Here is a 22,500-nt window from a genome sequence, read left to right on the forward strand (position 1 = left end):
ACAAAAGAACAACAGACTTGATCCTGTTCCAGAGTAGACGTTACTCCTCTTGTATCTGACTCACAACACTTTTCAGTAAAAAAGGTTCATTTAAACCTATATATTCTTCAGTCCTTCATAAACTGGATGTTCTTGTCTGTCAGAAACTGAAGAGACAGATGTTGTGTGTGTTTCTCACCTCGATGTCTCCGAGTTTATTCAGAGATATCCTCTCTCCGTTCAGTCCGCCTTCGGGGTCCATGCTGCCTCCTAGGAAACAAATTCCACCTCGTCCTCCTGCTGATGTGATAAACAAGTTCTGAGGAGCTTCAAGCTCAGAGCTGACATACACAGAGAGAGAGAGAGAGGGCGAGAGAGAGAGAGAGAGAGAGAGGGAGGGAGAGAGAGAGACAGAGAGAGGGAGAGAGGGAGTGGACAGACAAACTAGATTGACGACTTCTCCTCTTGACACTGAAGACCCTCCCAGCAGAGAGCTGACTGACTTTCACTTTCCTGCAGGTTTCGATGGATTCGCTCTCTCCTGTGAATTAACGTTTTTTAAGCTTCTGTATTTTACAATATTAATAATCACTTAAATAAATGTATCAGATCTTAAAACACATAAAGGAATCTTGACTAAGAGGAAATACTAAGTTAGTAATAAATCTATTATTATTATATAAATCTATTTGTTCACTTTACTATACTTTTATTTAATTATTGGTTTAGAGAAAGAGAGAAGATAAAAACCAAGCATATTTTTCTTTAGGTGAAAACATTTAAATATTTATTTTTGATTTAATGATTTAAAACGTTTAGAGAGCCAGTAAAAAAACTATAACGATTACTTTGTGCAAAGTGATCAAAATATTTTCTATAATGAATTTATTAAATAAATTCCTCCTGAATCTGTTCTTATGTTTGTTACTTTTCATTCTTCATCATTGTTCACACTTTAATACCCTTTATTTTTTTCAGTTTCATTATCAAATCATTTATTTTACGAAACAAATCTTCTGTGATTGATTGATTTAAAATAATAATATTGAAAAAGGTTAAAAAAAAAATACATTTTATATCAAATATCAACAAATAATGTAATTTATGTTCATGTGTAATATTTAGAGGATTTTATATTTGTAATAAATTTTAATTTATTTTTTATTTCATATTTTATATTGTTGTTTTTTGACCATTTAGTTTTGAAAGTTTTATTTTTCCATCTTAAGTTTCTGCTTGGAGTAATGTTTCTGTTTGTACATTTTAAAAGCTGAATAAGAATAAAATATAAATAAATCACATTTTATACTAGAAGGACGTTTTATGGATCAACTGTCATACAGGAAGTGATTTTATATTTCCGGTTCTCTTAGGTCACACTTCTTCCCAACATGGCGGCCTCCTTCACCGTCCGCCCCTCGGTGCTCCGCAGGGCCCTGCTTGGAGCTCTGAGCCTCACCGGCCGGACCCCGCGGCCCGCCGCCTTCTCTGCGGGGCTCCGGTGTCTCTGTACGGCGGCTCCGGGAGGAAGTCCGCCGGTGGTTTTAGAGTCCGCGGAGGAATACAAGTTCGTTGAGCGGCTCATCCCACCGACACGAGTCCCCGCTCCGCCGAAGCACTCCGCTCCCACCCCGTCAGGATGGACCCCCCCGGCTGAGTCTCCGCCGGCTCTGCCCTACATGATCCGCCGCTCCCGCATGCACAACATCCCGGTGTACACCGACCTGACCCACGGTAACCGTCAGATCACCATAGTACGGAAAGTGGAAGGGGACATTTGGGCTCTGGAGAACGACGTGAAGCAGTTTCTGAAGGAGAAGACGGGGAGAGAGCTGCCCACACAGGTGAATGAGGTCACCGGGACCCTGAAGGTTAAAGGTCACTTTGATGTGGAGCTGAAGGACTGGTTGACCAACAAAGGCTTCTGACGTCAGAACTGTCCGTGTGGATCTATGGTGTGGACAGGTAGAGGGCTCATTTGACCTGCTGACATGTCAACACCTTGAAACTTTGTCCTGCAGGAGTTTCGACCGGATCAGTGTGAGAGCCGCTTCTTTATGGAACTATTGGACACCTGGTGTTGTGGTTATGAGGCTGTCAGGTGTTCGACTTTGTACATACTTCTGTTTAATTAATGAAACAATAAATCTAGAAGCATAACCACCTGTCTGTTGATGTTTACTCATATTAATGTTTACCAGTCTGTCCAATCAGAGCAGAGTAAGAAAGGATGGTGTCAGTAAGTAGCTCATTTCTTTAATGATCTGCTTTGTACACAAAACTCTTTCTCTCTTATTTACATTCCTTATCTTATTCTTATTTAAACTCCATTATTTATTCTGCTATATTATCTTTAAACAGTGATGTAGGACTGGAAATCGCTCTCAGACTGGGCGGACTCCGTATTTTAAATCAAGACCACCACTGATTGGCTATTTTTACACATTATTACTGAGATTGGAAGGAAACGCCTCTTTCTAATAACAGATAACTTCGAATCATTTTGTTTGATTTTTATCCCCCAGTTACGCCTGTCCAGGTCTCGGAGCTTTCTGGTCTCTGTTAGTGTGGTCTACCTTTGATTCCTCCAGTAAACAGGATAAACGTCTCTACAGCATTATTGACTGGTAACTGGATTTTAATTTAACTCTTTATTAACTGAGTCTGGACGATCACAGATAGGAACATCGATGACATCACACTGAAGTAAACATTTACTTAGTTTCATAACAAACACATTTACACTCAAAGAATAAAAGGACAAACATTTAGGGATGAGACGGTGAAAAAGACGTGAAAACACAAACAACATGTCTGAACATTTACAGATCACACACTCCTCGTCTCCTCGATGTCAGGGCGTCATGAGGAGTGAAGCAGAGAGGAGAAGTCTTTAACCCGCCCGGCGAGTCCTTCCAGCTGATGCTCTAAGAAACAACGACAGAAGGAGAGATGTTTATGACGAAACAAAACAACAAAATGTCCAAAGAGAACGTTCACAAACCTAACGAGTGTTTCTCTCCTCGGCTCCAGTAACGAGGTCGTTTCTGCAGCTGATCCACCTCCTCTGACACGCACGCCGAAGCTGCTGAGACCTCTTTGATCAAATCTAGTTCCTGACACACACACACACACACACTATCAGTAGTCACTTTCTACACGTCAGGTGTGTGAGGTTGATATTCATATTTTCCTCGTGTGTGTGAATGTGTGTGTGTGCGTACTGTGATTAAGGCCAGCAGTAGTCTGTGAACTCTCTTGAAGACATCGGTCTCGGCGCTGAAAGTGGGCGGGTCTCTGCTGCAGTACGACCTCAGGTCTGACTCGTAAACATGGCTGAAGGTCGACATCAGCTGCTGGAGGTCACACGCCGCCACACGCAGCGAACTCGGGGATAAGACGGCGGGACTCTGATCTCCATGGCTCAGGAAGTCACACTGAGGAGACGACAGAGGTCGATATGAACGTGGCGCCCACATCCACACGCTGTGAAAGTGACTGAGTGTGTTAGTGACATCACATGATCACCTCTGAATGCAGCTGCTGCAGAGCGTCCTGCGTCTGCTGCAGCAGCGCCGCCACATCAGCTGCTCCTTCTTCTTCTTCTTCTTTGGAGGGTTTAGACGATGACTTAACGTTCTTCTGTAACGCCCTGTGAGGTCAGAGGTCAGACACTTTTTCAAACTTCGATTTCTAGTCACAACCAAACGACACACTCTGTGACGATCTCACTCGCTGCTGAAACACTCAACTGAAATCATATTTCAAAAATAAGAACAAAGATGTGAGGCCATCGTTCTACTTTCTTCCTGATAATGTTTAAATATATATTTCTGCAGCTCGAAACAGACGACCGGTAAGTGTAACAGGATCCTCTGAGACCACATACCGGTACTTGGTGTGTGCAGGCCAGGGGTCAAAGGAGGGTTCGAGCATCTGAGCGAGGAGCGGCAGATTCTCTGCGGCGTAGAGTTCGTTCAGAAGCATCTCTGTGTCCGTCCGTCGTCCTGCAGACTTCGTGCAGCCCGGGACTAAAGACAAGAGCTGCTCCAGAAACCGAAGCTGCTTGCAAGGACTCGCATGGCCCTGGAGGACAGGTCGTCACAGACTCAACCACACTGTATGTTTTTATATTCTAATGATTAATGAATAACATGGACTCGGGTCTCTTACCCTGATCAGGTCCAGGTCGTTTGCTTTGCACAGCATCATCTCGTGTCCGAGCGAAACCATGTCTATGTTCAGAAACAAACCACATCAATTAAAACGTCTGAAGGAAGTAAAAACAACCAACCACCGTCACTGAGCAGGTTTCACTCTTTGATAAGGTTTATATAAAAGATGCTCAAGAGGAAAGTGATCAGTGTTACCTTTAGTCAAATCTTCTGGGTCTTTGGATCTCACCAACCTCACCTTCGAGTTACCAAAGTTTGGATTGATGCTGTCAAGAGAAATAACACAAGTTTTAAAAAAAATATATTTATAATGTTTTAAATATAAAAGATGAAGAGTGATGTTGGAGATTATTCTACCTGCTGCAGATCCAGGACAGGATGTCTGTGCGGTGCTGAGATGGAGAACACAGGAGCTGCAGCATGCTGTCTGCCTCCTGCAGGTACAGACCGTCCACCAGGGGGCAGCACAGTGCCTTCATAAGGACACAACATGGACAGGAGGTTCAGTTACCAGATGATTTAATGCACACCTGCCGAGTTCTACAAATAATAATTCATGAAGACATCACGTATAACTACGATTAACATCAGCCACATTTATTGACATTTTAAAGCCTAATATTAGAGACAATACTGATGTTAAAATAACAATCTATTTCTATTTTTTTACTGATTTATATTCATTGATTACTTATTTTTCTAAGTGTGCAGGGTGTTTATTATGATTAATTCATGTAATCCAGATGTTATCAAATCAACAAGTAATCACGTTTAATAATTGTGATCTCAATATCAATCGATAAAAATAACTCAATAATCGAGATTAAGATGTTTAGTTTATTCCTTTCCTGCACACCTCCAGTTCTTTAGATGTAGTTCCTGATGTAGTTCTCTAGATGTAGTTCTCTAGATGTAGTTCTAGATGCAGTTCTTTAGATGTAGTTCTAGATGTAGTTCTTTAGATGTAGTTCTAGATGTAGTTCTCTAGATGTAGTTCTAGATGTAGTTCTTTAGCTGTAGTTCTCTAGATGTAGTTCTAAATGTAGTTCTAAATGTAGTTCTAAATGTAGTTCTCTAGGTGTAGTTCTAGGTGTAGTTCTCTAGATGTAGTTCTAAATGTAGTTCTCTAGATGTAGTTCTTTAGATGTAGTTCTAGATGTAGTTCTTCAGATGTAGTTCTAGATGTAGTTCTTTAGATGTAGTTCTCCAGATGTAGTTCTAAATGTAGTTCTCTAGATGTAGTTCTAGATGTAGTTCTAGATGTAGTTCTTTAGATGTAGTTCTTTAAATTTCAGGTTCCGTCTTTAGAAACATATCTCTGATTTGAAGAAAATGTTTTTATGACTAAGATCAGAGAAAGTTAAACACATTTCCTCTGCTCGTCTGTAAGAGAAAAATGTCGGATTTAAACTTCGACTCGACCCCGGACAAACATGTCAGCAGACGTTACACAGCCTTTAAATATTAAACACCTTCAGATATGATTTAACTTTGTCTCCTTTTACCTGAAGAGAAGCATAAACACGTCGAGCGAGTTCCTCTTCCTTCAAAGCACCCGCCATTTTCCAAACAAACTTTCCAACTTCTTCTTCGGTGGTATTTATTGTTGTTTGGCAGAACAGCGTAGTGGCGCTTTACCGCCACCTACTGGACTGAAGAGGAAGCGATGAAAATTACGTTTTAAAAAAGAATGATAAAGAATAGATGTTTATTGCCATTTGCACAGGTACAAAGCAGTGAGGGTACATTGGGATAGAAAAACAGCTAAATAAATAAAATATTAAAAATATACAATATAAACACACTGTGGGCTTAGTGTCAATTATTGCAGTTATATTTATCTTTTGTGTTTAACTATTTGTCTGAATATCCTAATTAAGAAAAATATTTTATAGTTTATTTTTGAAAGAAGAAAAGCTAAAAGATTTGACAAGGAGTGTTTTATTGTTTCAAACATTCACATTTTAAAAACTATAATTTACAATAAGCAGTGTCACTGTTTCACTGATATAAAGGTAGAAGCGATAACCTGTACTGATCTTGGACATGAAAATAACAAAGTTCATCTTCCCAAAAGTGAAGCTGAACGTAGTTTATGTATTTAAAGGAATTACATTTATTATTATTTTTACAGAGCCCCTGAAATCCTGAAAGAGCACGCAATACCTTCTCTTCCTCACGTGATAGTTTCTGGTCTACACATGAAACTTGTTTTCTTACCTGCTGATGTGTGTTATCTTGTACGTATGATTAAACATTTTGGACCTTCAGGACCCCGGAATTATAACTATGTTTGTAATCTTTTTAATCATGTGATCTATTTATCATAAATATACTTTGTAATATTTACTACTTTGTACATTTCCCATAAGAAGGGATCAATAACGTAGCCTATATTTGATCTTCATAGGGGAGTCGGGGTGTATAACAACCAGTGACGTCACTTACTAAAGAGAAGCAGAAATATTTAAGAATATTTATTCGTTATAATATCAATCTTTCTGCTTCTCTATTAGTCTATGATGAGGACACACTCCAGTCCACTAGGTGGCAGTTATGAACCTAAACACGCCCCAACCGCCAATATACCCCCAGAAGAAGAAGAAAAAGTCAATACGTCACTTCCTGGATGCAAAACATTCGATATCCATGTATTTGTCCCGCTGTGAGAAAAATCTGATTAATGACGGATTAAAAAAGTCCGTGTGTGTGAGTGGAGCGGAGTTTTTATATCTTTAAGATCTTTATTTATGTTCAGTGTCACCGGAAGTCCCGTCTTCTCGTCTGCACGTGCCACCCCGTTACCATGAAGAAGAGGAGCTCGGAGAAGAAGCGCCATGTGGTGTCCTGGATCAACAAGGCGGAGTGGGACCAGGTACTGGAGTACCTGTACTCCAAAGACCCGGGATTACAGAGGTACGCCCTGAACAGGATCTCCGCCTGGAAGGCTCGGTACGTCAACAGCACCCCGGTGGCAGTGGACTGCACCGCGGACCTGGTCCGGTGTCAGGTGTTAGACCGGTCCGGACAGGTGGGAGGGGACGACCTGGTCCTGCTGTACGGAGCGGCCTTGGTCAGGTTTGTGAACCAGATCACCGAGAGACAGCAGGGGAGGACGGCTCGGCCTCTGAGGAGGCTGGCCGGAAACCTGAACATCCCGGAGTGGGTTGTGGAATTGAGGCATGACGTCACACACCGGAAGATGCCCACTCTGAAGTGGTGTCGAAAGGGATGTAAGGTGGTTCTGGACTGGCTCCAGCAGGAGTACTGGTCCAGGCAGCTGGGAGGCGGGGCTAATGAGGGCTGGGACTGTCAATCAGACTTAGACGAAGAGGAGATGGACTTAAAGCGCCAGGAGGACGAGCTCCTCGCCAAGCAGAAAGAGATGGAGGCGTACAAGACGGCTCGGGAGCTGCTGATCTCGTTCGAGAATGAGCAGTTTAAGACTTGTGACGGTCTGCAGGAGGAGCTGAGGAGGAGCGCGTGGCCCGCTCCCCTGGCTGACATGAGCTGGATCCTGGCTGAGATCAAACAGTTCTCTGTGGAGTCGAGTGGTCTGCTGGTGGACGCTCTGTTGGAAGACGGGTTTCTGGTTCCCACGATGGAGCAGCTGCAGACTTTAGGCTGCGACTCTCCCGACGATGACAGCCTCACTGAACCCAGACTCCCTCAGACCTTCCTGCGGTTCTGGCTGCCCCTCCTGAAGATGCTTAACTCGCCGTCGTTCATCCACCTGCTGCTGGAGAAGCTGTTTGTGGAGCTGAAGCTGCTCACCACGGAGCAGAACAATCACAGAGTTTTCTACATCTCAGCCTGGATTTCTGAAGTGTTCCTCTGCAACAGCAACAAGTTTGAGTTTCACTTTGAGACAAAGGTGCAGAAGAAGAACCGGATGAAGGACAGGATCTTTGTAAACCGCATCCAGCTGAGGTGGCAGCAGCTGCTCTCTGCATGCCTCGACGCCCCCTGCACCTCCACGCCTCACCTACTGCAGCTGATTCTGGACGACATGGAGCACCCTCTGCCTCTAGACACCCGGCAGAGGCTGCTGCAGCTCTGCTCCATCTACACCCAGTCTGCTCCCCCAGACCTTGCTCCTCCTCCACAGTACAAACAGCCCATCTACACTCTGGAGAGCCTGCACGAGAAGCTGCAGCACTCCCGGCGCCACAGCCACGCCCGTCGCTCCAGGGCCGACTTGGAGAGGAGCGAGTCCTCACAGGAGCACAAGTCTTCAGATGTTCATGAGAAAGCAGAGCTGCTGCGAGGCTCTCCCTGGCAGGTGTGTGTGGATAAAGTTTTGTGGAAGAACTTCCCTCTGGGTAAAATCCCCGGACAGTCCGAGGACCCCTCGTGTCTCATGGTGGAGAACTACTCCACAATGACCGTGTTTGACCAGCCGGTGGAGCTGGAGAGCAGCAGCACCACACACACCGCGGCCGGAGTCTCTGCACCTATGAGGACATCTGAAGGTCTTCTGTGGAGCCACAGTGACGTGAACAAGCTGAAGACTGGATTGAAACTGTTCTGAGTCGAGTTATGAAGCTGTGAAATAAAAGCTATGAGCTGCTGGGACACTGTTGAACTGAACCGTCTTTTTGTCTGTGTGAAGTTATATTCCAAACTAATACACTTAACCAGGACTGCAACATGTGAAGGGGTTCAAATGTCCCTTACTCTTGTTACCAGGTGTTATAAATGATGCAATCTGTGTGCTTTTTAAATAAATGGTGTTATCGAAAAAATACCAACACCCATCTATTTCATAAGACAGGTGTGTAGGAGGGGAATGAAACCATCAAAAGTTGCAGGCAAACTTGTACACTGTCTCAATTGCACCAAAACTTTTGCAAACTTTTGGTGTGTTGTAAATGTTTTGAGGACTTTAGACAGTCTGAGGAAGTTTGTTTTTTGCAACATTTGATCATTAAAAAGGATCGTTGTGTAGGACTTCTATTTTTGTGGTATCAAAACAGTTGTTGATATTGTTTGATTCAGACTTGTATGATATCAGAGTTCAGTCTGAACCTCAAACTCTCTTAATTTACTGAAATAAATTTAAATTAAAGCAAATCGTCACATTAGGAAGCTACAGGTGATAAACATTTGACCTCTGTGCCTAAAAAATGATTAATAAAGAGTGAAGTGGAAATGAATTGTCTGGTTGGTTCTCTTTTCTATAAAGTTAAAAACAGCAAATCTATAGACATAGTTTTCTGCAGGATTATAATAAATCAAAGTTATTGAATAGTCCGTCACTTTAACGACAGAAGAGTCTTTATTTAGAACTCTAAAGAATCTGGTTTCAGCATCTGAAGGGGAGAAGTTGCCGCTCAGTTTGCAACGACTGAAGTTTTTTCTAATGATTGATGCAGATTTTTTTTTTCAAATAAAATGTCAGCAGGAACTGGAAAATGTCAAAGTTGCTGTTTTCAAATTAGATAAGATCATCTTTATCGATCCCCCATTGGAGGAAAATTAACGCGTTAAAGCTCAAAATACAACAACAGTAAAATAATTTGAAAAATAAGAGCTAGAAGGAAATATTTTTAATAATAATAATAATAATAAATAAATGAAGGTAAAATATATTTTTCATTATTTACATCTAGAATTGTATGAACTGTCCGTATGTGTGTGTATGTACATGATGTACACCCACATACCCATAATCAAATATGTACATATTTATACATAAACATATTCTAATTTTGAAAAGAAGATGAACTCAAATGAAATAAAATAAGTTTTTCTCACCATTACCACAGACTGTACAAATTAACATCATGTTGTTCTTTATTTAGAAATGTAGTTCGGAGACTGTAGATTTGTGTAAAACCAGTAGGTGGCGGTAATTTAACATATTTGGATGCCAACGCCACTAAAAACCACTGAAGAAGAGGGAAAGAGAAGAGTCTTCTTCGCTGGGTTTTCGGTCTCGTCCTCGCAGATCGTTTTAGGCGCCATCGTCGTCCTTTGTGAGTCCAGTGAGTTTGAGAGGAACTGTTCTGAAACCCTGCAGGAGTTTCGTCGAGGTCTTCGGATACTTCTTGTTTTAATCCGTGTTATTGTTTCAAACGGGACGGTAAGTTTATCACCGTTAAAAAAAGTGCTGCGTCATTCCGTCCTGTTCGGTTTTATTAACTAGATATATCTCCACAGACACACTCAAAGTTAAGTTAAGTTACTGTAGTTAACCTGGATTTATTTGTTTTAGTGTATTAAAGCATTAAGAAGTTATATTAGTGAGTAAACATGAGGACAGGCTGAGGCCTTGTTAGCCGGTTAAAGCCTCGACCCCTAAAATAATAATAATAACAATAACGATCTAAATTAAAACAATTAAATGTCGAACATGTGTGTAAAGTGTGTGCGCAGTGACTGAGGTGTGTAACCGACAGGTGAACAGAGCAGTCATTAATTTACAGCATTGCTAAAGCTAAAGCTAACAGGCCCGGACTGAAGCAGGATAACGTTTGTCTGACGACACACACACACACACACACACACACACACACACACACACACACACACACACACACACACATATTTGCATTAATTACAAGTGGTACCTTGAATATAGATATCTTGTTTTCCCTTGTTTCTGAGCCTCACTCAACAAAAGTAATGTCCATAAAAATGTGCTTGATAAATTAACCAAAGAATTGCTGCAGGTTTTGACCCTAACTGTATGTTGTCTTTGTCTCCACAGGGAAAGAATAATCTTGTGTATTTTGTGCACAGCGTCCCTGCAGTCCCGAAGTCACAGCACAATGATCACCAGAAGAAGAGGTCGCTCCGTGACCACCTCTGAGGTGCAGTCTCTGGAGGTTGAGGTGGTAGATACTGTGGAAACTGATGAAGATCTCCCAAGTCCGACCGAGAGTTTCCTGGCCGACGATATCGACACCACTGGAATAGAGCTGGAGGACCTGTTTGGAATAGAAGACTTGAAATGGACACTTGAGAAAGATGTTGCTTCTCCACTCTTCGATATTGAATTGGCTGATTTTGGGGTGTACAGTGCCAAGGATCAAGACTCCGGGATTGAAGCTTCGACAGGCTCCTCTCCGGACAGAACGCAATCTGACGTGAAGATCAAGAACAGACAAAACCAATCGAGGAACGTGATCAACAAAAATGCCATTGCTGCCAGAATGAATCGCCTGAGGAAGAAAGAATACGTCGACAGCTTAGAGAAGAAAGTCGGGATCATGTCAACGGAAAACGCCGGGCTGAAACAGGAGAACAGTCAGCTGACCAAGAGGGTGGAGGAGTTGGAAGATGAGACCAGGTACCTGAGGGCTGTGCTGGCCAATGAGAGCATGTTAGCCCAACTCTTGTCCAGGCTGAGTGGTGTGAACGGGATGAAATTATCTTCCTCGCTTTTCCAGGGGCACGACTCCAACGACCACGACTACGCGTTACCCAGGAAGCGTGTGAAAGTGGAGGAGAAAGAGACATCAGGTGGCGTGTGTCTGCACGTGGACAAGAACCACGTGTCGGTGGAGTTCTGCACCAAGTGTGCAGAGAGTGCAAGCACGTCGCTCAAAATGTAGGGTCAAGTACTTGTCTCTGTTTTCAGATATTCAGACTGAACTGTACAGGCTGGATGAACACTTGATTAACCTGAGAACTGCAGAATGTGCATGTGTTGTTGTGATAATGTTTGAGTACACGTTACTGCTAAACCTTGTTGACAGTTTCTTCTAGGTATTGGTTGATCGACCATGCGGGCTGAGCTGCTCTCTGAACACCTTTACCTGCCTGGCTCCATGGTAAGGATCAGACAAGAAACGCCTTGTGTTGTTGTCTCTCACAGGATGGGGGCGCTCAGCAGCCACCTCAGTACTTTGATTTTTATAAACTTCCTGTTCCCATTAAGAGGACTTTGAGTACTTAAATATTTTTTGATTTGAGTTAACGTGTAATTAAGAGTTAAATCAAAGCGTCCTGAATGTTAAGATGTAATGTTAAAGGTGAAGGTCCACAAAGAGAGAGAAAAAAGTATGTCGTCAAATTGGGAATGAGGGGGAAAAAAAAGTGTTTCTATATTTTGTTTGTTAAGAATTGATCTCTTTGTGAACCGTCGCCATTGTACAGAAGAATACTTTAATTTAGCGCCACCTATTTTTCTTTATGCTAAAGTGGATTCTGCTGGTGGAAGGGGAAGAGGCTGGACAGCAGCTGCCAACACGGCCTGGTATTTTTTTAAAGGTAGTATCGGTAACAAATGGTATTCATTAATTATCTTCCATCAATACTCCACAACACCTGTAGCTGTACATCTACAGCTCTACTCTTAAGAGGATTTATACTTCTGATTATGAACTGTTTCTATCAACATGCTGGCCTGATACATTAAAAACAATCTGCTTGAAATGATGACAGCCAGTTTTTGAGTGTAACAACATGTAAATGTGTAAATAACTTTGATTTCTCTGGTGGTAAATGACCTCTGAGAAATGTTGAACAAATAAATCTTATTTTCATTATTAAGCACTTATCTGAAATATCTGTTCTCTGACTTGATGTGTACCTTTGATATTAATGCTTCTCTTTTTCTCTCTCTGAACAGCAAGCTCTCTGCCGATAAACGTCTTACTTTTCCTCAACTTTTGGGTCAAGTCTGGTAAAGGTTTTCAAAAACAGAAAGCCAGAGGAAACACGGAGCATGAGGGGGTTTATTATCCAGCCCAGGTTTTAGTCTATGTACTTCATGTGACCCTCCAGGTCTTTCTTCTAAGCCTTACTTTCTAACATTAGAACCATAGAGGGTCGAGCTGTTCCATGCTAAGTCCTGATATCACATGTTCAGATACCTGCAGAGGAGCAGGACTGACGGCAGCAGACCGGTGATGAAAACACACGTTCAGTCTCACTTCTCCACCCTGTACTCCCACATTCTTCACACTATTAGCTGCTAAAAAAGTGTGATGCTTTTATTGTGAAGATTTTACAGGAAATACGATGTCTTTGTAATTTAGTCAAACTTCAGCTGAAAGTTATCTAAATCTCTTTATTTCCATAATGACATCACACACAATGTAATCCTTTAAATCCTGATAATGGCCATTTATATGTAATCCTAAACCAGATACAGGTCTAGATTAAAGATGGGAAGTCCGGCTCTTTCTAGTGATCCGGATCGTTCGGCTCAGCTCAGTAAAAAAGAGCTCCATCGACTCAGAATTTCATTTGACATAATTTTGGCTTCACTCAACCAGCCACATGTAGGCATGATCAGACCTGTTTTAGATAAGTGTGCCCGTGTTTTACTGAAAGCATTCCTAATTCCCAGAAGAACTATTGTCCATGACGTTTGGTATGAAACTTTAATGTGAGAACACCGAGCACCAGGTGCGTCTGGCTGAGCGGCGAGGAGCTCTCAAACAGGAGCTGGCTCGCTTGTGACCGACACGTCGCTAGTCTACTTTAGCATTTGTAAACGTTTTGTCACCGATGTAACAAAGAGTCCAGTCTACACCTGAGGTGACCTTTTGTTATGATTTGGTGATTTATACCAGTAAATAAAAAAGATGAATTAATATCTCAATCTGGCCTTTAAACTTTGAATATTTCTGAATAAATATTTTTTCTGTGAAGATGTTTATGCCCTCATCTCAAGACTTGTGGCTCCGCCCACATCTCCACATAGCGACCAGCGTTTATCTGTCTGGTTCGTTTTCTGATTCCACAGCTTTAAAAACTGAAACGCAGACGTGGTCAGTTCATGACTCAAAGTCGAGCACCGGTCCCGATTGAGGACTTGGTTTGCCGTCTGCCTTGAGCCAAATATCTTTTTAATCATGACAGAGGCCCGGTAGATCACTAAATACAGCAGGGACTAAACTTTCAAAGCAACTCAGCTGGTGTGAGCTGTTAGATCAAAAGTGACTTCACCCCCTGATAATGGTGAACTTCTTTGACCTGTGCCGCTCCTCTGTTTGTATCTCAGGGCTTCACTTGGTGCAGCTAACCTCACTGAGGAAACCCCATAAAACACAGACACATAAAAAAAGATATAGATGTTCTATTAAACCAGTAAGAGTCTTTTTGTTGAACTGGATGTTTTTGTTCTGAAGCAGAGAGCAGCTAGCATGGAGCTCTCGCGCCGTTTAAGGAGTCATTCTGTATTTTAAAGACGAGTTTAGAGAGAATCCAAACAACAACCTTTGACTCCTTACAAACAGTCATCACCTTTTTGAAATGTTTGGAGGTCAGCGGTGAAAAAACTTGTAAGCTGAAACCTAGCCTGGCTAATAAACCCTGTGACATCATGAAGTGTCGCCATTACACTTGAGTTTGTGTAGAGCAGCAACGTGAAGGGTTCATGACGTTAGCGCTCAGGTCAGCAGATGTTCTAACAGCTGAACGTTGTGTTTTCATAAGCTGTTTAGGAGACAGAAGACGAGTCTGCAGGAAAGCTATAAACATTCACAAATAATAAAACCACTAAGTGTCTGCTGCTCTCAGATGTTAAATGGAGATCATTGAAGTGTCAAACTGGCAGGATAGTTCAACGTGCTGATTAAAAACAGAAATATGATTATAATCTTTGAATGACACTCGTTTACATCCCTCTTCTCCTGGCAGCAGCTCGAGCTCAGTACGTTTAATTTATCAGTTAGATTCATTGTTATGAAACTGATAAAAACAACAGTGTGAGGTGGTCAAACAGAGACCCTGAAATGAGTTCAACTAACGAAGCTAAAACCTGCTCAGACATGTTCCGGAGACCAGGGAACATCAGCGGTCTCGTGAATCCATTCGGTTCCTTAAAACATTGAAAGCTATAAAATATGACATTTTAAATAAAGTGGCAGATTTCAAATTTATGGGTTAGTAATGCCTCTCCCAAAAATAGAGAAAAGACTGAAGTCAAACTCCCTTTGGATTTGTTGTTCTTAGTGCTGTGTTCACACTGAGGGGGTGGGGCTTCCTTCAGTTATTTATTTTTTTTTTTTTACTGAAGTTCTTTGTGCTGCAGATCAGAATGAAGAGCAGTCGTAGAAAATAATAGTTACTGGATGTAACTCCCGCTCTATGAGGATGTGCTGAGGCCTCTAATTTAGCACAATAATTGGTGAGAGTAGAGTAGAAGCGTCCAGGTGGTTTCCATATTCTACGATTGTGGGTGGTGGCTAAATATGAAGAGTGGCGACTTCCGATAGAGACAGGCAACACCTACTGGACATTTCTCTGAATGACTCATTAAACCTTTAAATACTTTTAAATGCTGTCGTTACTCACAGATATATTTGTTATCTGCTGTTATTCATGTTTGAAATGTCTCGTACCTGTGCAGGTTAACAATCTTAAAATATCTTCAGAGGTCAAAAGGGGAGAATGAAATGATTTAGAAACAGTAAATGGAGGTGAGCGTGACCTTCACCAACACAGGACCAACTTCAGAGTACCAGGGCCCTTTCTGAATTGTCACAGTTCAGTAGGCAGTACGTACTATTCAGTATGGAGTTTCTGTATACAGATTGAGTAGGTACTTGGCAATTCAGATACAGCCGTATCTGAATTACCAAGTACCTACTCAATCTGTCAGTAGTCAGTACCTACTATCCGTGCTGTATACTGTTTAGTACCTACTATTTAGTACGCACGCACAGGCAGATATTTGTTCCTATTTCATCTGATTCATTCAGGAAGTGACGTCATTTACGTTACCCGAACCGGCCGCATTCACCCGTTTGTTTTTTGTTTTTTTTTGTTTAGTTTTCTTCAAGAAGAGTAATGCACATATACAGTCAGGTTAAACAAAACAATATCACAATGTAAATCAAGTAAAAGACAGATTAAATAACTAAATAACATACAGTACATAAAGAAAAGTACAAATGAAAGACTAATATAGAGAATATAAAGTAAAATAAACCAATAAAGATGACCAATAAATAGTTAAATCATTATTTAAATAGAGGGGGAAAGGTTTTATAATAATGCAGACATTTTTTATATTTTCTGTTAATTAAAAGTAGTGATTTCAGTCGGGACTTTTAACTCTAGATTAAAAATTGTTTCAATTAATCCATGCTCGTTTGTTTTGATTTGGAGGCGGACTTGACGTGATGACTTATGATTTATTTAATTTCGCACAGCATTGTGGGTAAAATACAATTCATTTCCTGAAAGGATGCATCCGATCCATACTGCATAAAACCCGGAAGTTAGTATCCATACTGAAATGTTCAGTATACTGAGGTGGACCCAAAAAATGCATACTAAATGACCACGAGAGTTCAGTATACTGAAACTCCATACTGAAAAGTACGTACTGCATACTGAACTGTGAGACTGTTCAGAAAGGGTCCTGGTGTCTGTTTGAGTTCCTGATATGATTGATGGGAAAGTCTGAAATGTGTTTTCATCACAGCGGCTCCTTTTGCAACATGAACTTTAGGATTCAAAGATAGAAACATGGGGGGGGGGGGGAGGGTCATGAGTTTTTTGTATAAGTTTGAATGCAGAGTTTCCTAGAACTGTGATTTATAGCTTTAATGTTTTAGCAGCATGAACTCGAGCTGTTCAGAGCGGTGAGGGTTCTGGGTTCACCAGGTTTAGACTGAGCTTTCATGGAGACAGATTTATGTTTAACTCTAAACAGGAACAAACACTGAACATCTAAAAGCTGAGAGGATGAACTTAATGAATATATATTTGACACAGAGAGAGTTTGATCAAATAGTGATCAATCCCTGTTTAAGGAACACTTGGACCTTTTCTCACAGAACTCATTTCACACCTCGCTTCATGTTGAGATGTGTGAGGACTGGATTCTGTTCTTCACCTTCAGGGTCAGACTGTGTGAACTTTAACAGAACCATCAAAATGTCTGCAGTGAAATAAACAGACCCTGAACACACCTGCACTCTGCATCGAGGTTTAAACATGACGTGAAGATCCTGCAGAGGCGCCACCTGCTGGAGGATCTCTGCAAGTTGCAGTGACAGCTCGTCTGTCAGGTAGAACCGGAAAACGACCAGGGCATTAAAAACGTCTTAAGCACTCACCCACCAATGCACTCACAGCACATACACACCCCCCAACATGAACAGACTACAGTGAACCTCTGAAGATCCTGCTCACCATGTTGACCAAACCTGAGTCCCTCAGAGGAAACTTAAGAGAAAACAAAAACACTGATGAGGAGCTCGGTCATCATATTTCTGAGATTATATGGAAGCCCTAAGTAGACACATTCATACTTTTATTTTGACCACATTTTAATGCATTAACTAATAGATTTCAGCTGTTTTCTCGAGATCTCAACGTGTTCATCTCAAGATAAACTAGTTTTCCTTTAATTTCAGTTTTCTTGAAATTCTAAAGAAATGGAGAAAAGTTTAAAATAACACATTGGGATGTTTGTCCTATGAGGGCTTCCGTAACATACAAAGAATAGATTAATGGTTTTGTATTCATGAAAAAGTTAAATATTAAATCCTTTGTGTGTCTTTCTTCAGTCTTTAAATCTCCATAAATATGACCTTTATGAAGGTGAGGTGCTGTCTCACCTCACAAAGATCTCATCTTCAGTAAATAGAACATAAAAGCACATTTTGTATATTTTAACATTCATAGAAAGTAATGAACAAACCTCTACCTGAATATCAAAATCTCCAGAAGCCCGTCTGGAGTTTCAGCATCTATAGGTTACCTCTTTTCCTTTCGTTGTCACGGGCGGCTGGAGCTGAGAGAGAAGTGGGTTCACCCTGGCCTGGTCGCCATCATCCACAGGAGATATAGAGACAGATAACCAGCAGTGATCACATTCACACTGTTGTGCACCATTTAACCTAACAAGCATGTGTTTGGACTGTGAGAGGAAGCCGGAGTATGTGCAGGGAGAACATACAAACTCTGCATGGAAGAGCTCTGCCCAACAGGGATTTGAACCAGGAACCTTCTCGCTGTGATGCAACAGCACTAACCACTGCACCCCCGAACCTCAGGCTTCAGGCGGTGACTGAGAGCGGAACTTGAGCTGTAAAGTAAAATACTTCAGTTTCCTGTGAGAGGAAACGCAGCCTCTTTCAAAATAAAACCATTTTCTTTTTCTTCATTTTATGCACATCGATGAACAAAGTGAACAAAGAACACAGGAGCACACAGACTTTGTCAAAGTTATTATTGTAGAATACTTTGATGTATTTTTTCTTTCATACAGACAAAAGGTGTTGGACTTAATTCCCATTAAATTCTCTTAGATTTCCATACAGATTTAGTCTACAGTATACAGGTGTGTTCTTCCTCATATATAGATATTTATTCGCTTAAATAACAGGCAGGTAACTCTTTAATATATTCAATAGTCTTTATGGATTTTTTCTTCTTTTTTGTATTTTTTTTAGTTTCAGCACGGGTAAGGCTGTATTTTCTGTCTGCAGAACAGCGCTGCGTTGTGCGAGAAGGGGGGCCGTTCCACACACAATATTTACAACAGTATGTATAATGAATAATGTAAAACCTTTGATTCTTGTCACCTTAACATGGCAGTAAATACTGTTAGCAGATCTACAAGAGCAGCCTAACAATGCACAATGCACTGCACTTCTGCAGTCTCTAGCTCTGCAGCACCTTGCAGCTCTGCGTCCTCCCTGTCCCCTCTTTGTCCTTCAGATCACATCGAGGTACGTCTGTCCCTCCTCTTCTCTATTTACAGAGTGCCGTCTCCGCTCTTAAGAGACTAGAAGCTTCTGCACACGTCAGGGACTGTTCAGTGACAGAAAACACAGCCCTCAGAATATGCTCAGGAGAATGTGCAACTGTCTTTTCCACCAGTGGGAGCACCGGTGGAGAAATCATAAAGAATCATAATCATAATATACAAGCGCTTCCATTTTGTTGTTCCTCGCTTTACAAAAAGCAAAAAGATTCAAAGAAAGAAAGAAAAAAAAAACAAGTGTAACAGGAACATAGTACCTGTAAATCAAAGATGCACATGTGCACATTTGGGCGGTCTGTACAGAAGTGGTGCAGTTGTACAATTTATAATTTTGATAAATATAATATATTCTTTTTCACATTGTGTTTAGCCTTCTGTGAAACTGTCTCACAACATCATGATGGAACGTGGCGGGACGATGGACAGAGATGGAACTGGACAGTCAAATTTACACCACTGGAGATTGTTCGCCTGTTCGCTGTGTGTGTGTGTGTGTGTGTGTGTGTGTGTGTGTGTGTGTGTGTGTGTGTGTGTGTGTGTGTGTGTGTGTGTGTGTGTGTTTTTGTTTATGTGTTTGTATACTGCAGAAAGCATCTAAACGATGTGCTAAGAGGTGCTGAAATAGAACAGGTTAGACTTGAACAGGTATGATTGTGTGTATGTGTATGTATGTGTGTGTGTGTGTGTGTGTGTGTGTGTGTGTGTGTGTGTGCGTGTGTATGTGTGTGTGTGTGAGAGAGAGAGAGGACAGCAGATGTGGAGAGGTCATAGCACACAGTAGTGACAGTAGCCTAAATGATTTACCAACACATAAAGAGTGACATTAATGATACCAAATGCATGCTTCAAAACAGACAGACCAATACAATGTTAGCCCCCCCCCCTCCTCCCACCCCCAGGGGGCAGGGCAGGGGGCGGGGCGATGATGATGAGCATTCAAGAAGACAGAGTTCTGTACAGGTAGGGCTGTTCCCAGAGAGGCCTGCACGCGTCCTGGACCAGAACGTCAGGACGCAGGTGTTCTGTTCTCACAGGTGTAACATGGCAGTCTGTTGCATATTGTCTGCCCTCGCCTTCCTCCGGTGCTCGGACCAGACGCTAACTCGGGGAGGTCAACGGGAGGGGGAAGGGGGGAGGGAGGGGTCACGCTCCGAGGCAACATGAAGTCAGCGGTTCTCCCACACAGAGTGCATTATGGGACACAGGAGGGCGCTCTCACGGCCGCTCTGGAATGTGATGCAGCTGTTTGGAATGTTCCATGGAATGTTGGCGGGGTGTGATGTCACGGCGTCGCCTGGGCTTCGCCTGGGCGTGTCAGATTTCTTAAGTTCGGGGTGTGCTCATGTAGTGTGTGTGTGTGTGTGTGTGTGTGTGTGTGTGTGTGTGTGTGTGTGTGTGTGTGTGTGTGTGATTCTTCATGATGTGTCTTAAAGCAACAGTCCAACATTTTGGCAAAAAACATTTTAATTCTCCGACTTCAGAAGATCAATGTCGCTCTGAGGTCCGTACCTGGAGTTTTAAAACGATACGATCTGTAATTTAATGATCAATAGTTCCTAAAGTTCAAAAACTTAAAAACATCTGTTTCATAAGACAGGTGGGTAAAGGAGAGGCTGATTAAAACTACAACAGAAATGTTGCCAGCGTGCTCGATGGGTATCATTTGGTTTTCACTAGATTTATATCAAAATTTAAAATTTTGGTTTCATAACAACCCCGCTCTCATATCTGTCCAATCAGCTGGCTTAGTTTAGCATACCGAAAATGGGACAAAACTTTGATTCATTTCCTGAGCGACTTTGGGCTACATCAGTCCCAACGTTACGCTCCTCTCACGATCTTTAACTGATCCATAACGTCCAATGAAAAACGAGCAGAGTCAAATTATTAAATATAACTTCCTGGATTGACTTCCTGGACGGCGCTGGATCTGTTAAAGCCGCAGCGCTGACCGTGTTTCCTGCAGGTCAAAACGAGGTTCACGTTATCTTGTGTGCATTTCAGCAAGAAAGGCGATAAATACACTTTCCAAAATGTCAGCTCTGTTGCTTTAAGGTGATGACGGCGGCGTGACATCACGATGGTCAGGCGTGCGCTGTCTTTGACACATGACGGGATGTGAAGGTCTCAGAGGTCAGAGGTCGTACCTGATGGATCTGAGCCGCTCCACGCGTTGGACACGATGATGCACGAGCGTATGATGACTTCATCAAACTGTAAAAAAATTACTGAAGCGAACATCAGACAGAATCAACGACGTCTTTGTGTTAAATACTGACGGAGACGACCTGATGGAGCGGGGGGGGGGGATATGAGGTGATTGCAGGTCAGTCTTAAAGGGCCATCGCCTGTGCATCGTGTGTCTGATGGCGTTTAAAGGGTTAATGCTTCACAAGCATTCAGCTTGTTTCCAAAAACAGCTGACACACACACACACACACACACACACACACACACACACACACGCTCAGGTGTGTCTCAAGAGAGAGCAGTGATGATCCAAACATTCAAATCATATATATGAGTATATATGCCCCCCTTCATTTGGTTGATTTTTGCAGCCGTGTTTTCACACACACACACACACACACACACACACACACACACACACACACACACACAAACACACACACACAGAAACACACAGAAACACACACACACACACACACACAGAAACACACAGAAACACACACACGGATTGAAAAGAGAAAAACAAAAGAATGAGCACCGTCATGTTGAAACCAACGAGAGGATGAAGTGAAGTTTAAGCTCGGATGAAGCAGCTGCAGGTTGAAGGTGGTGGTGGTGGTGGGGGGTGGGGGGGGGTGGGGTGGCAGGTTAATGCATGTGTGTGTGTGTAAGGGAAGGGGGGACCACAACATTGACAATGAACACCAATAGAAACAGAGTGATCGTCCGGTTATTCTGAGGGGTGGTGTTGTGTTTTTGGTTTTCTGCCCCCCCCCCCCCCCCCCCCCCCTACCTGCTGTCGCTCTGGGCAACACAGCGAGAGCAGACCTGTGTGTGTGTGCAGGATGAGTATGCAAGGTGGGGTGGGTGGGGTCTGAGGGTGCAGGGGGTCGGACTGAGTGGGCTGGAGGAGGGGCAAAGGGGGGGGGGGTCTCAGTGTCCTCAGGGAGCTGCAGGCAGACATTGTCCACTCCCTCCTGCTCCTCCCTCTTCCTCCGCTCCTCCTGCTCGCCGGTCGTAGGGAGGGTCGATGAAAATGTCATGTGTGAGTCCTCTGCCCCCCCACCCCCCCTCTCCCCCCCGTCTCCACGTTCAGCTCAGTTATAAGGAGGTCTCCACGCAGTACAGGTGGGCCAGGTGGGGGGCAGGGGGTTTCAGCGGCCTGTCCCTGCCATGATGGTTGTGGTGGTGATGGTGGCGGGGGTGGTGGCGGGGGCTCCGGTTGTTGTTGTTGCTCTTTTTGTTGCCGTGGGAGACGGTTGAACTGCTGCTGCTGCTGCTGCTATTGTTGTTGTTGTTTCGGTTGCACGGGGTCACCGGGAGGCTGTACTGGCGGTAAGGGCGGGTGGGGCGGTTGCGGGTGGGGAGGCGGCGGCTGGGTGGGAGGGGGCGGCGGCTTGCGGAGGGCCGGGTGCAGGTGCTGGTATCTGCTGAGCTCTGATTCGTCGTCCACGTCAGTGTCGTCGATCAGCGGGA

The 22,500-nt window shown here is 42.9% G+C and overlaps 6 protein-coding genes across 7 annotated transcripts in view; 3 read left to right on the forward strand and 3 right to left on the reverse strand.

Annotated features, from left to right (window-relative positions):
• The window catches only part of si:dkey-93l1.9 (uncharacterized protein LOC562339 homolog), a 3,502-nt gene extending 2,135 nt beyond the window's left edge, over nucleotides 1-1,367 (reverse strand). Inside the window, exon 1 of the mRNA XM_065961268.1 lies at nucleotides 179-1,367. Within this exon, the coding sequence (XP_065817340.1) occupies nucleotides 179-241 (63 nt within the window). The 5' untranslated portion in view covers nucleotides 242-1,367. The remainder of the gene's footprint in view (nucleotides 1-178) is intronic.
• Nucleotides 1,354-2,139, forward strand: mrpl49 (mitochondrial ribosomal protein L49). Its single transcript, XM_020654436.3, has one exon. It carries the CDS (start codon nucleotides 1,371-1,373, stop codon nucleotides 1,905-1,907), a length of 537 nt encoding a protein of 178 aa, XP_020510092.2. The 5' UTR covers nucleotides 1,354-1,370; the 3' UTR covers nucleotides 1,908-2,139.
• Nucleotides 2,140-2,611: 472 nt separating this feature from the next.
• Nucleotides 2,612-5,810, reverse strand: haus7 (HAUS augmin-like complex, subunit 7). The gene is made up of 9 exons (XM_020654433.3): nucleotides 5,660-5,810; nucleotides 4,512-4,627; nucleotides 4,350-4,420; nucleotides 4,153-4,214; nucleotides 3,869-4,065; nucleotides 3,508-3,631; nucleotides 3,204-3,416; nucleotides 2,984-3,095; nucleotides 2,612-2,906 (listed from the first exon to the last, which is right to left on the reverse strand). The coding sequence occupies exons 1-9, from the start codon at nucleotides 5,714-5,716 to the stop codon at nucleotides 2,842-2,844; spliced, it is 1,017 nt and encodes a 338-aa protein (XP_020510089.2). The 5' UTR covers nucleotides 5,717-5,810; the 3' UTR covers nucleotides 2,612-2,841.
• Nucleotides 5,811-6,575: 765 nt separating this feature from the next.
• Nucleotides 6,576-9,310, forward strand: las1l (LAS1 like ribosome biogenesis factor). The gene has a single exon (XM_020654432.3). The coding sequence runs from the start codon at nucleotides 6,961-6,963 to the stop codon at nucleotides 8,683-8,685; it is 1,725 nt and encodes a 574-aa protein (XP_020510088.1). The 5' UTR covers nucleotides 6,576-6,960; the 3' UTR covers nucleotides 8,686-9,310.
• Nucleotides 9,311-10,044: 734 nt separating this feature from the next.
• On the forward strand, nucleotides 10,045-12,653 carry crebzf (CREB/ATF bZIP transcription factor). Of its 2 annotated transcripts, XM_020654434.3 has the most exons (4): nucleotides 10,045-10,239; nucleotides 10,867-11,709; nucleotides 11,858-11,932; nucleotides 12,303-12,653. In XM_020654434.3, the coding sequence occupies exons 2-3, from the start codon at nucleotides 10,928-10,930 to the stop codon at nucleotides 11,865-11,867; spliced, it is 792 nt and encodes a 263-aa protein (XP_020510090.2). In that variant the 5' UTR covers nucleotides 10,045-10,239; nucleotides 10,867-10,927; the 3' UTR covers nucleotides 11,868-11,932; nucleotides 12,303-12,653. The 2 variants fall into 2 exon arrangements, with proteins under 2 accessions (XP_020510090.2, XP_020510091.2); XM_020654435.3 differs by having other exon boundaries at nucleotides 10,046-10,239; nucleotides 10,867-11,932.
• Nucleotides 12,654-22,462: 9,809 nt separating this feature from the next.
• Nucleotides 22,463-22,500, reverse strand: part of atp2b3b (ATPase plasma membrane Ca2+ transporting 3b) — a 44,213-nt gene continuing 44,175 nt past the window's right edge. Inside the window, 1 exon segment of the mRNA XM_065960972.1 lies at nucleotides 22,463-22,500. This exon segment is cut by the window's right edge and continues 124 nt beyond it. The gene's annotated coding sequence lies outside the window, so the exon portion shown is untranslated.

The sequence above is a fragment of the Labrus bergylta genome, chromosome 12 (assembly GCF_963930695.1).
Source record: "Labrus bergylta chromosome 12, fLabBer1.1, whole genome shotgun sequence".
Lineage (NCBI taxonomy): Eukaryota > Metazoa > Chordata > Actinopteri > Labriformes > Labridae > Labrus > Labrus bergylta.